The sequence below is a fragment of the Aspergillus puulaauensis genome, chromosome 5, assembly GCF_016861865.1.
Source record: "Aspergillus puulaauensis MK2 DNA, chromosome 5, nearly complete sequence".
In the NCBI taxonomy this organism is placed as follows: Eukaryota; Fungi; Ascomycota; class Eurotiomycetes; order Eurotiales; family Aspergillaceae; genus Aspergillus; species Aspergillus puulaauensis.
The window spans coordinates 323,580-339,294 of record NC_054861.1 but is presented as its reverse complement, the minus strand read 5'-3'; the positions used below and the strand labels follow the sequence as shown (position 1 = coordinate 339,294).

Here is a 15,715-nt window from a genome sequence, read left to right as displayed (position 1 = left end):
TGTATCTCTCCTCTCTTGATTATGTATTTTTTTTTTAGGGTATGTTTTTTTCCTTTAACTCCGTGTAGTCTCACTCCGTCTACTTCTAGTTATAAATATTTGGATAATAAACTAACAGAGGTAGTTTACTATAAACATTAAGGAGTTTTATTCTAAATAAGTAGTCTGGTATTGGTAGTAAATAAAGAATATTCGCTTGCTTTATAGAAAAAGCTAGCAGATGTAGGATGCTATATAGGAGACCACTATTACACAAGATACTCGTTTCATCACAAAGCAGCAGGGGGATTTAGGAGATGTCCTTGTGCCGTAAGCGGCGCCATATCTTCCATTTGCTTCTGGCTTCAACTGGGATTCGAGACCGAGCATTATAGGATATCCACCGAGTAGGTGTTTGTGCAATGGACATCTGTCAGAATGAAATGGTGCCAGATTCCTCGGTCTCACGGTGACTCTGGTTATCACGCTCTGACGTTGCAGCAGGTTCTTCAACAAGGTGATTGTTCTCTCTTTGTCCCCATTCGGCCAGTAAATACCTTGAATGGACAGTTTCAGGGTGTTCTGCCCCCAGGCGGTTCATGCGAAGCTCCAAGCACTGCGCGGTGAGGTCTATGGCATCCCTGTAGTTGCCCCTAGATTCGCATGTGTGTGCAAGATTTTGCATACTTGTCAACGTGTGGGGATGGTCTATCCCTAGCTGCTGCTTATTGCTCTCCCATACCTTAACGTCCAGCTCTTCTGCCTCTGCGAAGTCTCCCTGTTCCCAGTACGCCGTGGCTAAGCTCCCTAAGAATGTAATGGTAATCGGATTGTTTTGCCCGAGCTCTTTATTAGATCCACCTATCGCTTGTTGGTGCAAGGTTTTGGCTTCTTCATGTCTGCCCTGCCTTGCAAGGACTATTCCCAGATTACATATCGTTGCCAGGGTACCTGGGTGTTCTTCACCGAAGAGTCGCTTTGCAAGATCCAAGGCCCGTATGCGGACGCTTTCCGCGTCCTCGAGCCTTTCTTGCTCGAGATAAACAATGCCCAAATTACTCATGCTGTTCAAAGTGAGTGGATGTTCAGGGCCTAACATCTCTTCGGAGCGCTGTAGCGCTGCGCTAAATATCTGCTCCGCCTCGTCATATTTACCCAGGCCTATGAGTGCCAAGCCGCATTCGTTATGTGAGTTCAAGGTGCGCTCCTCCCAGGGCCCGAACTTCTCCGTATAGCCATCCATCGCTCGCCGGGACTTGGCTTCTGCCTCCTCGTAGTTCCCTTGATGGCGGAGGATAGAACCAAGAGCTTCCACAGACTTCAGAGTAAGTAGGTGTTCGGGGCCAAGTGCCTTTTCAAGACCCTCCAGGGCTTGACCCTCGATTGACTGTGCCTGTGCATAGTACCCTTGGTCAAGGCGGACCAAACCATATGCCACTAGGCTCCTCAGGGTGTCTGGGTGTTGAGGCCCGAGAACCATATTTTGGCCCTCGAGTACTTGCTCCATCACTTCCTTCGCTTCAGTATACTCGCCCATATCCGAGAGGGCTACGCCGACGTTATACATACTATGCAGCGTCTGTTCGTGATATTCCCCCAGCCGGTTCTGTATATCTTCCAAAGTTTGAACGTACAATGCTTTTGCTTCTCTGGTTCTTCCATCGGATGACAGCAACTTCCCCACGATGTTTAATAAATCACCGTATCGATTTCGCACAGCGCGGAACTCGTTATTTTCCATCGTAGCAAGAATATGCGGAAGATATGGCCGCCACAAATGTCTTTCTTGGTAGGTCACACCTGAAAGTATCTTATCCATACGGTCCACGGTCTTTATTATCCCTGTCGCAAAACTTCCGTCCGTTCTCATCCATGCCCTTGTTGCAAGATAAACAAGTCGGTGCAGTGTCAAGTTCCCGCTTGCAGGCTCTTCGGAAACGAAAGAATAACCCTTGAGCAGGCCCAGTGCCTCGATCCTTTCTTTATCGGATGGTGCCGGGGGAAGGAGGGACTGCGGGATATTGCGAGGGCTAAGACAGGCCATGAATGAAAGATAGTCCACTGCGAACGGGTCCAATGCTCGGATGTGATGGAAGGAAACCAGCCATGTGGTTGTTACTGGGTTCTTCGTGTCCGGGTAGCGACCATCATCCTCAAAGTCTTCGCTCAGAAGCTTGGCCATATCCCCTTCCTGTGCGGTGATAAGAGACACGTAATCTCCCAGTCTAGTAATATTATGCTCATTAATGTATGCGGCGGCTTGGCTGATAGCAAGAGGAAAAAAGCAGAGCTGTTTTAGAAGGGTAGCAGTTCCCTCTGTGTCCATCAGTAGCTCCTTCCGGATACAAAGCTGGTGGAGCATTTGCAGCGCCGTGTCTTCATCCATGTCAGGAATCTGAACCACATTTGACAAGGCTAACTTGACAGCCAGCTTCCGGTTGCGAGTGGTGAATAGGATGTGACCGGCTTCATTTTGTGGCAGTATACCTTTCAGCGCTGGGCCAGTTTCACTCCCCTTCGTCCACATTTCCATGTCATCGGCATTGTCATATATCAGCAGCCACTTTCCAGACCTTTCGTGGCTGAGGTAGGCCTTTACCTGCTCCTTCGCCGCTGCTGCATCACGAAGAGCCAGTCCGGCTAGTTGGGCGATATCCATATATGCCTGCTCCACGCTCTCGTAACTGGTGCAGGGATCCAGAACACCGACACGTCAGGATTCCTATCTCGCACTCTGTAGGCGAGCTCCAGCGCGATCTGAGTCTTGCCGATCCCTCCAAGTCCACATATAGCAGTTTTCTGCGTCTCACCTGGTGTTGAGACAGATTCCCCCAAGGTGGCGATGTAATTCTCACGACCAACAAATGCCTTGTTCCTGGAAAACGGCACCATCCAATGCCGCTTTTGTCCCTGACACTTGTCGCGGTGTACTGGCACGATTTGTAAAAGAATCTTTGTATATGCGGCTGCTGCTAAGGCTGCAAATCCCTGCCATTCTTTGGACTTGTGCGAGTCACAGTAGTCACATACTCCTCGGACCACCAAGCATTGAAGTTGGTCCACCAGCCCTGCAGCTTCCATTTCAAAGCAAAGGATATCGAGGTCGTGTGCAATGGAATCCCGCGTTTTAGCATCTTTCAGGACCTGGTTGCCAGAGGCTATCAACCCATAGTGAACGCGTGGTTCGTCATCCTGCCGAGGCTCACGGTGTACCAGCTCGTCTTGATCACACGTCGAGCAGTCAATGTCGGTGTTATGATGAATATAATCCGGGTTGAACAATAGATCGCGATCAGGGCGTGAGAACTGCCCTTGGCTTAGATCCTTGGATATTGCCTGCGTCAGTGTGGACCGCCTCCCGACCATATCGTTGCTTCGCAACTGAGAAACAGCAGTCAACAACACCTGAGGTGGCTTATTCAATGCACAGACTCGCTCAAACCGTCCAGAATGCAGTGTCTTCCCCTGGTCATACTGTATCACCCCTCCTGACGTGGCACTTGGTATCCCAACTACCACATCCCCAAGACGTACATCTGCCTTGGTCGCCACGCCTCCCCCGATGCCCACCATGAGGCCAAATTTCAACGATCGGAACGTGGGTAACATTTGCGCTAGAACCGTTGTAGCTGATATTGTCCCATACATGCCGGAAGGTAAACACGCGATAACGATGTTGTGGCCGTGGATGCTCCCAAGGGTGTAGCAGTTGTGGTCGGTCGATGGCTGGTGGAGATTACCGTGAACCTCCTCGAGCATCAGTTTCGCTGCGGCCATCTCTAGTGGGAGTGCGCAGATCCAGGCGATCGTGTAGGCATCGTGGGAGAGGACTCGGGGAGGCATTTTGGGCCTCTTGTGCCTTCCCTGTTCGGTTGTTGTTGCTTCCTCATTTTGTAACCTGGAGAGGGGTAAGCATGTTGCTAAATACAAGGCTGCACGCCAGCCTCATGCTGGGCGCAGGTCGCTTGGCATTGCGATTGAATGATTATTGAACGATTGACTGATTGGTTGTTGAATGGACCGGGCAACGTTCCTAATCCCGTAATGCTTTGATAGAACAACGAAGGTATTAGCAGCCTCAGTAGGGGTATTTCATGTTACTTACATTAGAGACTATGGCTTCTTTTATCTACTGTTGTATAATCAAAAACAGCTAACCTTGGGTTGCCCAATGCAGCCTCGCCTTGACTACTGAGCTGTTGCGGCTGAGCCTGGTGCTGGCAGCCTTGCGTTGCCTGGGATACAGCCCTGCGAATCTTGTTTGACCTTATAACCAAGAATGTCCCCTCTCTTCGAGAGACAGTGAGTGTTCTAATTCTACGACGTCCAGAACCATGTGGGAATTTCTCGCTCGATATGCACCTATTAGTCTTTGGGGCGGCAGTGTACCGCTGTCATCTGTCCGCTTGTTTTATAGCAGTGATTTCCTCCTCCTTTGGAAGGAAAACGAAGGTGATCCATTGATACTACAATGTATCCTTAATCCCGAGGCTGTGGGAGTCATACGCAGGATCCGGCGTTACGTGCTGAAAGACGCGAAAGAAGCGTGGAGGCTGAAAGAGTCTTACAGAGACACTTTAGCGATGGAGGCGGTTGCTGTAAGTGCGTTCATTTCATGGCTTCTCTGACTGTCTTGGGGTATATGTTTTGAACCATAATAACTGAGATCTCTATTAGTTCATAGCTTATCTATGAACAATTGCTATTACTTGTTAGAGAATATAGGCAGCTTTATTACTCCTTATAATAGAGGTATACTGAACCGCGTATCCCTGCCACAGATCTACTTGTATCCTAGATTAGTGGTCTGTGCAGTTTGTCCCTGGCTTATCCATCCGTAAGTTTAAGTACAAAGCTGCCATAGCTTGAAAGTATAAAGGGAATCGCCGTACTATTATTAGAAGTTATACTCGCTGGTATCTCGGCAGTTATTATTTTGATACTAATAATATACTTCTACTTTCCTCTATACTTAGATTTCTTCAGCTAGTAGACGGGCGTGTCAGATACCACGCGGTCGCCCTTATTAAACCTTATATGGGTCGAACCTCACGGCAGGCGGGGGAACATCCGCATGCTCCGACAGATTCTGAATCTATACCGCGCAAATAGCTTCGTGACACAAGTCAAGGGTGATTCTATTCATCATGGACCCAACCATGGGCTATCGAAGACTAATTATCTCCCATGGGCCTGCCGAGGTCTCCGGCATACCGTCACGATCCTTAATCAACAGATCAATCCCTGATGCTGAAGCAAATCCTGCGTGATTTGTTTTCTTGTCCATGTTTCCTCTGCCTCCATCCAATGGTATGCATTGTGATTTTCTGTCGGTGAGCCACTGCAAGCCGGGCTGTGGCCATTGGCTTCAGCTGACTGCGCCTCCCTCGACCATCGTTCGCCCTCATCGTCATCATCTCAATCAGAATACCTCCACCAGGAAACAAGTCTTTGGTACCGAACACAAAACGGCGCGATTTTATCTGCGCTCTGTGGCGTTCACGGCCGTTCCTCATGGCGAAACGAAAACGATCCCAGATCGACTTCGGAGACGATGCCGCGATTCAAAGAGAATTCAGTCGCCCAGATACCCCCGAGGATGACCGATCGATTGACGATTACACCGTCGGATGGGTCTGTGCTTTGCAAGAAGAGTACGACAGCGCCTGCCGCATGCTCGATGAGGAGTTTGACGCTGTAGAAGTTGACGACGCAGACGACAACTCATATACCTTCGGTCGCATTGGGCCCCACTATGTCGTCGTTGGATGTCTTCCGGCAGGTGTGTATGGCACAAGTTCAGCAGCCCGGGTTGCTAGAGATATGGTGCGCAGCTTCCCTCGCCTACGGTTTGCCCTCCTGGTTGGCATCGCCGGCGGATTGCCGACTGCTGAAAACGACGTCCGGCTCGGGGATGTCGTCGTTAGCATGCCGCACGGTTCATTCGGGGGCGTGGTGCAGTACGATCTGGGGAAGCTCTTACCAGGTGGCTATTTCCACCGCACTGGCTATCTGAATTCGCCTCCAGACAAGCTCCTGGGAGTGCTACCGGTGTTACGACGACGCTACAACGACCCAAAACAGCCGGATAGGGTCGCTGAACATATACATAGGATGGATGACATGCCTGACTACCGCAAGCCTTTGACGGACTGTCTATATCATGCCGACTATCCTCATCAGGGTGGACGGAACTGCTCATTATGTGATCCCAAGTACCTGGTTCCCCGAGCCGATCGCAGCGGTCGGTTGATAACTGTTCACTATGGGACAATTGCGTCTGGGAACTCTCTGGTCAAAGACACCGCGATGCGTGACGAGATTGCATGCTCAGAAATGAAGCCTCTGTGTTTTGAGATGGAGGCTGCGGGACTGATGAACAGTCTTCCTTGTCTAGTGATCCGTGGAATCTGCGATTACGCAGATTCCCATAAGAACGACATCTTCCACAAATACGCGGCGCTGGCAGCGGCAGCCTACGCCAGGGAACTGCTTCTCACGTTGAAGCAAAGCAAAGTTGTGGCATTGCCATCCTGGGTGGAAGACGTTCGAATTTGTATGCGGCATCCTCCCTATCGCAGGCCCTATCGCAGAGGCTAGGCTGACCTTGACCTCTGTTTATTTCCTTTTAGCTCTTTCGTGTATTTCCAACGATGTCGACATCGTGAAGTCGAGTATTTCCGATGAAAGCCTCCGTCGGTGGCTCTCCCCAGTTGATCCATCCAGAAGTTTTAACACTGCAACGGACTCTCTAATGCCGGGGACGGGGACCTGGCTTCTGAACAAGACGTCCTATAGGGAATGGAAAGACCAGCCCGGATCAATATGGCTGCATGGCCCACCCGGAAGTGGAAAGACTGTTCTGACCAGCTTGGTGATTAACGACTGCTTGGGGAAACTGACGAACGCATCTAATGCATTACTGTACTTTTACTTCGATTTTGCGGACCCGGAAAAGCTTACACAAGAAGCGATGCTGCGGTCGATTCTCTGGCAACTCGCAATTACCGATCCAGCTGATCGTTCGCCGTTAACTGATCTGTATAAATCCTGCAGCAACGGGCAAAAGCAGCCATCGCGGCAGCAGATGCATGAGGTCTTTCAGCAAATGGCTGACAAAAAAAGTGACGTCTTCCTGGTCATCGATGCAATCGATGAGTGTATAGACAGAGAGCAACTTCTATGGTCCATCAGATACTTCACAGTTGGCACGAAGATCGATCTGCATCTATGTGTCTCGAGCAGGCGGGAGAAGGACATCGAAGAGCGTCTCCAGGTAATCGTTGGCCGCAATGCCCGTATCGGGCTCGAGAAGGATCTGGTCAACAGGGATATTCATCACTATGTCCGCCAGAGGTTGGGCCTAGATGAAGGGCTGGGTAGGTGGAAGAAAAGGGCAGAAATCCAGAAAGACATCGAGAGAACGATAGTGCGGCAAGCAGACGGCATGTGAGTCTGCATCCCACGAGGCTCTAGAGATAGCTATCACAGGCTGACCGGTCATTTTACAGGTTTCTTCTCGCAGCCTGTCAGCTTGATTCCGTCCGCGAATGTCTTGATCTTCCGATGCTGGGCCAAACCCTGGCAAGGCTACCAAAAACGCTGGAAGATTACTACTCCAGAATCCTCTCCGGGATTATTGGCAGGAACAGACTGTACGCTATAAAGATCCTTCAGTGGCTTGTATATGCGGTTCGGCCGGTCAAGCTTGAGGAGATCATCGATGCTGTCGCAGTCCAGCTCGAAGGGGACCCGGTATTCGACCCACAGAATCGGCTGGTAGATGCCCAGGACATCCGGTCGATTTGCTCAACCTTGATCAAGATCGAAGACTTCCATGAGACCAAATTAGTTCGCCTGTCGCACATGACTGTTCGGGACTATCTCACCTCAGACCATGCACGAACGATTCTCATGGATGCTATGGAGCCGGTGAAAGCCAATACAGTAATAGCTGCGACTTGTCTTCGATATGTTCTCCATCTGGAGCAACACTCTACGGAATCCTGTCTCTATCTCGAGTTCCCTCTCGCGTCCTATGCAGCGCAGGAGTGGCCAACACATGCTCAGGTTGCAAGTGACGAGCCGCAAGATCTCCTTCCACTCCTTGAAGACCTGTTCCTCCGCGAAAAGGCATTTTCCAAGTGGGCCCAACTGTTCAGGGTTCCCCTCCCAGAATGCCAACCGAGAAGAACTTTCGGCTGGGAGAGATACTCCGCCTCGATAATCGACTCGCCCAGGCTCCTGGTCCGTAGAGAACCTCTGCTCACCGTGGGCCGAAAACGATTTTCCACAACAACAACCTGCTCCCCCCTGTTTTATGCATGTTTCATCGGCTTGGCCCCAGCTGTCTCGCTTATACTAGAGAAAGGCGCAGATCCCAACGTGTACTGCGACGCCTACGGTGGCAGTCCACTTGAGATAGCCTCACATCTAGGCCATGAAGCGGTTGTACGAGAACTGCTTGCCAAAAGGGCTAAACCAAACCACTGTGGGAGTCACCATGGGACTGCTCTCCAGAGAGCCGTATTCGGCGGCCACGAGGCTATTATACACATTCTGCTGGCTGCCGGCGCAAATCCCAACCTCACCCCATCTGGGTACGCAACTCCCATCGAGGTCGCCCTCTCCATAGGCCATGAGAACATCGCGATTCTCTTGCTCGACCACGCCGCAGACCCAGATACACACTGCGGCAAGTACGGAAGCGCGCTAAATGTGGCTCTGATGCTCGATTCCGCAGCCGTCATGCATCACCTCTTGGAAAAAGGGGCCAATCCAAATCTGAATACCGGCCGGTACGGCACGGCGCTTCAGATCGCAGCTGAGCAGGGGAACGTCCAGGCCGTGCGCGCCCTGCTGAGCAAAGGCGCACGCCCGAGTGTTTATAATCCGAAATTTGACAGCCCGCTCGGGCAAGCGCTATACCACTCGCATGGCGATATCCTCGATTTGCTGCTCAAGGCGGGCGCGTATCTACAACCGCGAGAATGCGGCAGGGCCCTGGAGCTCGCTGCGTATGTGGGGAACCAGCCAATGGTGCGAGCGCTTCTTGTCAATGGCCTCGATGTTGACTGCTCGTGTCGAGCGAACTACGAGACGGCGCTGTGGATGGCGGCGAGCCAGGGACATGCGGGTATTGTGCGGTTGCTACTGGCCAAAGCCCCGGCTCGTGGCATCACAGACCAGTTTCTGGACCTTGCTAGGCTGTGGGCTACAAAGGGGAGACATTCTGATATTGTGCTCTTGCTGGAGACGGGAGCAATATAGTAATGGTAATGCAATCGCTATTGAGAGAGGTATATGATATATGATTGCTTGGGCGTGTATTCTCATGTAGATCCCTGTATTGATTATGGTTTTTAATACAGGTACTATACCTATATCCCTTCAGTGAGATAATATCGATGGGTGAAGAGCTCCAGGATTCGGGCAGTAGTGCACCTATTAGGAGGTAGGGCCAGGTAATATAATCAGAGATATACTCGAGTTATATTCATACTTAAGAGAAGAGTCTAATGGTATAAAGAATCCTATTAAATATATTAGATACTTGATCTCTTGGGTTAGAATCTGTACTAGCTATAACTATATCTAACTAGTTTTGTACATGCCTATCTGCTACCTTAGTATGACTTTCTATAATAGTTGCCATCAGACCTAGCGCGCGAACAATGCCCTTTATACTGGAATATCAGGGAGCGGCCCATTTCCAGCGCTATTGAACAGTTAGATATTATATAACAAATTATACGGAGGCCCTCGCACACCCGCCGGCAGATAAGCGGCTCCCAGCTCTCCACCATCAGGATCAGAAGCCCAACATTCCTTCCAATGCCCCCCAAACCAAGCCCCATCAAAATTATCAACCTGGTCCCATTTCACCCTTTCCTTCCTCACCAGGTTCCCACAATCATCCAGGAAGACATGTAGCACCCCTCCTCCACCCGCCGCAGTTTGCGCCTCGGCGTCCTCAATGAACAAATGCGCTACCACACAATCAGCCTGGTAGGACCAGTACCTCCTAGCTACTTCCTCTCCCCTGCCCTGTGCGACCATCTGCTGCTCCTCCTCAAGTAAGCTCTGCTTCTCTTGAGAATCAAGCCACTCATCGAAGGACCTCCGCAGCTCGCTCTCCGCAAATGCGAGCTTCTCTGCAGTCGACGGATTCGTCACCCGCTCCGGGAAGAGCTCCAGAACACGCGCTATATCCGCATTCTCAAAGAGACCTTTGTCGTCAAAGACTAGCGAGTCCGCGCTGATAACTTGAGCATGCTCTACGTATTTATCCCAGAATGCTGCGCGGGCTTGTTCATTTCCTACATCGTAGCAGATGCGCACCCAGATGGCCTCGTCGCATGTGTAGTCTGCATACCGGCGCAGAGAGTCCGGGCGCAGTGGGCGGAGAATTGTCTTAATCTCGGCCTGTGTGGGTTGAGCGGGCGCGTAGGTTGCCAGCTCGCTTCTGGTGCGGTTGGAGTAGGGCTAGGATTTCAAGTTAGGGGAGCGGTACTTAGTATGTGAGAATAGCAGAATCTAGGACTAACTTCTCTCCCAACGGCCCCGAGATTCAGCCACTGGCGGACGAGGCGCTTGCGGCGCTGCTCGGGGAGTTCGTTTGGCGTGTCTGGATGGGGCGTGGCCCATTGTTCCTGGAAAGTGTTGTATTAGTATTCATTCCCTTGATTTGCGGGTCGCGAGTACGAACGAGAAGATAGATATCAAGTGGGAGGTGGCCCCATTCTGGAACTGGGATTGGTTGTTCTGGCAATCCCTCTGTGTAGATATGGGGAGGCATTATGCTGGTGGCCGGAGGGGCAGCCGGCTAGAGGGGTGATTAAGACCTCTTAACGGGGCTCGGAAGTCTGCCGCTAATAGGTCGAACAAGAAGAAGGGCAGTCCAGTAACTTAGCCCGCGGAGCCAGTCTAAGAGCCTGGATAGAGTTGTAGCAAGCCAACAGAATAATGTCCAAATAATCTAATGCAGATTCTAGCGCTGCACCAAAAGAGTCAACCCTCCTACCGGCCAGTCATATCCGCCCGCAAAAGTGGGCAAAGAAACCCGAAGCGCTGCGCCACAGGTGTCGATACTAGTCGCAGCTGAAATACAACCAGTCTGCTGCGCCCGGGAACTCAAATGTCTTCATCATACACCCCCCTTAATCACCATATACCTTACTATGGTTCTTCCCGCGTTCGGTTTCAGCGTAGGGGATTTTCTCGCTGCCGGAGGTATGTATCTAGGCTCGCAGGGCCGAAACTTGAAAGAGTAGTGGGACGGAATCTGACAGGCGCACAGAGTTGATTGTGAAAATATGCAAGGCGTTGAGGGCAGCTGGGGGCGCTGCCCCCCAATACCAGCAGGTGATTCTTGAACTGGAGAGCCTGCAGAGATGTCTACGGTATTTGCAAGAACTGGAACCTAATGGATACAATATACACCGTGTGAATGCCCTCCGAGGCATGGCTCTGTCTGTGAGGATACCACTTGTGGAGTTCTTAGACAAGTTGCATCAGCATAAGGCATTTATGGGAGCGTTTGCACCAACGCGATTACATGGAGGTACTCAGCAAGCGAAATGGGCAGTTGCAATTACTAAAGAAGTTAATGAATTTCGGGCCATTATTGTTGCTAAGATTGTAAGCATCAATCTTCTGATTGCAATACAGAGCTCGTAAGCCCTACTTACCAAATGTATTTTCTGCTGCTTACTTCAAGCAGAGAGACGGGTTATGGGATCGCGAAGACCCAGAAGGAACATTACAGTGACCTGCGAACTGGAATGTCGGAACTTCGACAAAGTATTCTAGAAGCTCAAGCACAACATGAAATTAATAATAAGAAATTGACACGATTTGCCGCCGATACACAGGCTTCCTTGAGTGAGATTCGCACCGAAGCTGGTTACTTTGACTCAGATATCGACAATTGTCTAGAGATATCAGCAGCGACTTCGTCCATGCCCATGTCTTTTATGAGCATCCAGGACCTAGGGAAACAGATCATCTCTTTCCTAAGCTCTTTCCCTATGGAAATGAGACACCTTTTTCGGAAGATGCATGTATTCAATATGCAAATATATTACATTTTACTTCACCAACCGCGATCTATACCCGCATCCCCAAATGAGTTTCTGGATGCCGGAATCGAACTGCGAGATTGTATGGGTCGAAGATTCCAACTACCCTACGAATGGTTCTGCCGCTGGGAGGTATGTATTGAACTGTCGAATTAGCCTAGAGTGCTACTAATCACATCTAAGCTACTCGAGGGCCTTTTGAAGAATGAATTCAGGGATAAGCCTGCAGAACAAAAGGTGATCAATGAAGAATACGAGCTTTACAATACCTCTGATAATTGTCAGCTTGTGCGAAAAGAGGATTGGGCTTATTCGATCCGCCCTGGTTCCACAATATTGATGGCTATAATCATATCGCAGCTTCAATGGAGGATTGGAATCTGTCCTCGACCAAGTTGTCAGAAGCCTATTGACGCAGAGGTAGACATTCTCTACGCTTGGTGAGTGTTCGGTCTGCTTAGGGCACAAGACATTAAGAAGAAGAAGAAGAACGAAAAGAAGCTGACTTCTGTCCCCGCGGAGAAGCCGACACTGCGGATTGCAGTTTCTATCATCAACCTTGCACGGAGATCAGATCGATGAAGGTTCTACGGTATCACAACTGCAGAACGAGGAAGACCATAGACTGTTTGGAGCCAGAGAGATCCCCCTGAATGCCTACGGTGGCACACAACCCCCTTTTCCCGAACAACGTCGTTCTACCGATAGATCGGAGACGCCGGAGAACGACCTCAGTGCTATCCCTGAACGCCGATATGCGGTTAAAAGTAAACCAGAATCGATATTTCAAGATAATAGCTCCGATCAGTTGAAAAAGATAACGCCATTACATTCCTGGTTCAGCAGTTTGGAGCCCCCGAATGCGCCCCTAACTTTCGACAATGGTGGTCAGGATTTGCTGAACGAAACGACACCGACAAGCGAGCACCAACAAGTAGAGGATTTTCAAATCATCTCAATAAAGGCCCGTCCAGTCCCTGGGTCCGAAGTTCCCAGAGTGTACAACGTCAAGAATACAAAGGAAGTCGATGGCGCTGAAGACATGCCATTTGCTGCTCGTATCTACTACAGGAACATCCTCGACCGGTTTCCACACATCTCAAAGCCCCTTGCGAGACGGTATGCGGATGCAAATCTGCGCCGAGCGGAGAAACTCGGGATCTCACGAGCTGAAATCGAAGGATATATTAAAGCCAATCCGAACGTGCCTCATTTGACTCCCGGCAGCGCTCGCCTAAACGTCCAAGCGATATGCTCTTCGTCCGAGGCATCCCTGTCCCCAGAGACTGAGAGTGTTGAAGCAGTCGATACGCCAGAAATCCAAAGAGAGCCCTCAAGCCCGGGTCTTTCTACGCATGGTTCCCACAGCGAAGAGACTAAGATATCGGTGCCGGAACCCTCATTTTGGACTGGCAGAGCAAGGCCTTTAGGGTCTCATTCTTCTACTTCCCAGTCATCGAGTCGCAGTAGTTCACTTCAGAGTGGAGATGCGCCTAGTACTTCGATCGCTTCAACGCGTTCGTCCATCGAACGGCCCTTGCCCAATATGGTGTTGCCGCCGCCACTAGTGGAGTTGGGAAGTCAGAAATCTTTCTTTTGTGATATCTGCAGCCAGACAGTTTACATTTTGCGGAGGAAGGAGTGGAGGTAAGCCTCATCATGGTAGTCTTGTTTCGCTGATATATTGACACAGCGTCCTATTTAGAAAGCATGTATTGTGTGACCTGCAGCCCTACGTATGCTCTTTCGAAGACTGCAACACGGCAGGGAAGGTCTACTCAACTCGACGGGCCTGGTTTCAACACGAGCTAAAACGACATAGAAACTCAACCAAGTATTATTGTCAGTTCAGGACGTGCAAAAGGGAGTTTGAAAACGGTCCTGCATTCCGAAAGCATCTTGGAAAATCCCACGCATTTACTAAACAAGAAATCATGGACCTCGACATGAAAGATGTGAAGAGAACTACGAAGGCGAAACATTATTCGTATTGTACGTTCTGCGACATGCACCTTGACGACGAGACCTCAATCCCACGCCATGTCGGGCGACACCTCGAGGAGCTTGCGTTTGTTATTCTCGGAAAGCAGTACCAGGAATGGGAATTCTATGAGGAGTCGTCCACCGGGACTGCCATCTCATCGTATTCTAGTCAGCATTGTCGCGCTATTCGACAGGCGATCCTGAACGGGGATGTCGACACTCTTGTTGAGTTCCAAGAGCACGGCTACGATATCATGTCCTTCCAAGACGCCATCGGACAGGCTTGGGAGCGGGCTTGCTCTGAACGTAAGCAGATGTTCGTTTGGTATCTACTCAGACACGGTGCCCGACCTCCCAGTGCATCCATACTATGGGCCGCCCATGCCAGGGACGCCGAAATGATCGCTCTATTGCTCCAAGCAGACTTGGAAATTGATCCCCACTTTCTGTCCTCTGTACTGGCTCGTGGAGACTACGAGCTGGCGGAAATATTGATCAAGGCGTCACAGCAGGTAGGACGACCGCTTGATTTAAACACCGTGCTTGGTGTCTTCGTCGAACCCGATGCTGTGACTCCAGGCATGGTTGATAGATTGCTAGAATTCATCCCCGCCACAACAGACATGATCGGGAGATACACGGATGCTTTTTACAGAGCAGCCAGGGCCCAAAACTATGAACTAACGAAACTTTTTCTCGCGTTCAGCCAATCCACGTGGCCCGATCGCCTTGTCCGCGCACTAGAAATTGTGCTGGCAGATCAGATTGACTGGGCAGGATCCCAGTTCACTCCCCCCGAGCCTGGTTCTAATACAGCCCTAATAGCCCGGGCACTCGCGGACCACGCCTCCCGCGTAGTGTCCCAGCAGGACGCAAAGACAACTGCAATGCACATTGCGGCCTTGGACGGGCACACTGCCACTGTCCATTATCTTCTGCATGCCGGATGCAATCTGAACGAACCCGACTGGGCGAACCGTTATCCTCTCCACAGAGCGATTGCGGGTGGTCACCCACGCATTGGGAGACTGCTCCTGGCGTCTGGCGCGGAAATTGACATAAGCGCTGGTCGGGGGCAGTCCGTGTTCCAGTATGCGAATGCGAAGGGGTACTGGGCGGCAGAACTGGTGGATGATTTCAAAGCGCGAGGCCTAAGAAGTGTTGAGGGCGATTCGCACAGATCCCGGTGTTTACATTGCGCTGGTGAAGATGCTTTACGCCTAAGCGGCGGGCTAAAGATGTCGTTGGTTCATCTACCTCTATTAAAGTGGATTTCACGGCACATTTCCTAGATAATCATGGCGCTGAACACGTTGCACGAAGCTCTAATCATGATGAATGATTCGTTTCCTGTTGGGATGAGTGTCTGCGACCCCAAACACGATATATGTAACCATGGTATGACGCCAGGGTCCCATGAATGGCAAGACTATCGGTGGACTGCGGTGCACGTTCTATCAAGTATGCGCTGATGATCTAGGTATATTTTCATTTCCTCTCCCATCGCCGAAGGAACAGATCTCGAGTGGACACATGCAGGTTAATCAGATGCAGACGATTACTATCCAAGAGCCAAAAGCTAGATATGCGAGACCAGTATAGCTGGTGCCATATGGTGCAGGGGCTCTTAGGATGGGCTACGGCGGGGAATATTCCGGTCTGTTGACATATGA

The 15,715-nt window shown here is 50.6% G+C and overlaps 5 protein-coding genes across 5 annotated transcripts; 3 read left to right on the top strand and 2 right to left on the bottom strand.

Moving 5' to 3' along the window:
• Nucleotides 1–412: 412 nt before the first annotated feature.
• Nucleotides 413–3,822, bottom strand: APUU_50146S (uncharacterized protein; the record flags this gene model as incomplete). The annotated part of the gene is made up of 2 exons (XM_041705111.1): nt 413–2,644; nt 2,713–3,822. 2 exons carry the CDS (start codon nt 3,820–3,822, stop codon nt 413–415), a joined length of 3,342 nt encoding a protein of 1,113 aa, XP_041557629.1.
• Nucleotides 3,823–4,313: 491 nt separating this feature from the next.
• Nucleotides 4,314–4,674, top strand: APUU_50145A (uncharacterized protein; the record flags this gene model as incomplete). Its single annotated transcript, XM_041705110.1, has 2 exons — nt 4,314–4,577; nt 4,657–4,674. The coding sequence occupies 2 exons, from the start codon at nt 4,314–4,316 to the stop codon at nt 4,672–4,674; spliced, it is 282 nt and encodes a 93-aa protein (XP_041557628.1).
• An 819-nt stretch (nt 4,675–5,493) lies between these two features.
• Nucleotides 5,494–9,249, top strand: APUU_50144A (uncharacterized protein; the record flags this gene model as incomplete). The annotated part of the gene is made up of 3 exons (XM_041705109.1): nt 5,494–6,535; nt 6,612–7,428; nt 7,491–9,249. 3 exons carry the CDS (start codon nt 5,494–5,496, stop codon nt 9,247–9,249), a joined length of 3,618 nt encoding a protein of 1,205 aa, XP_041557627.1.
• Nucleotides 9,250–9,708: 459 nt separating this feature from the next.
• Nucleotides 9,709–10,777, bottom strand: APUU_50143S (uncharacterized protein; the record flags this gene model as incomplete). The annotated part of the gene is made up of 3 exons (XM_041705108.1): nt 9,709–10,464; nt 10,527–10,631; nt 10,688–10,777. 3 exons carry the CDS (start codon nt 10,775–10,777, stop codon nt 9,709–9,711), a joined length of 951 nt encoding a protein of 316 aa, XP_041557626.1.
• A 382-nt stretch (nt 10,778–11,159) lies between these two features.
• Nucleotides 11,160–15,334, top strand: APUU_50142A (ankyrin repeat domain-containing protein; the record flags this gene model as incomplete). Its single annotated transcript, XM_041705106.1, has 6 exons — nt 11,160–11,211; nt 11,279–11,654; nt 11,702–12,191; nt 12,243–12,499; nt 12,585–13,706; nt 13,765–15,334. The coding sequence occupies 6 exons, from the start codon at nt 11,160–11,162 to the stop codon at nt 15,332–15,334; spliced, it is 3,867 nt and encodes a 1,288-aa protein (XP_041557625.1).
• Between the last annotated feature and the right edge of the window lie 381 nt (nt 15,335–15,715).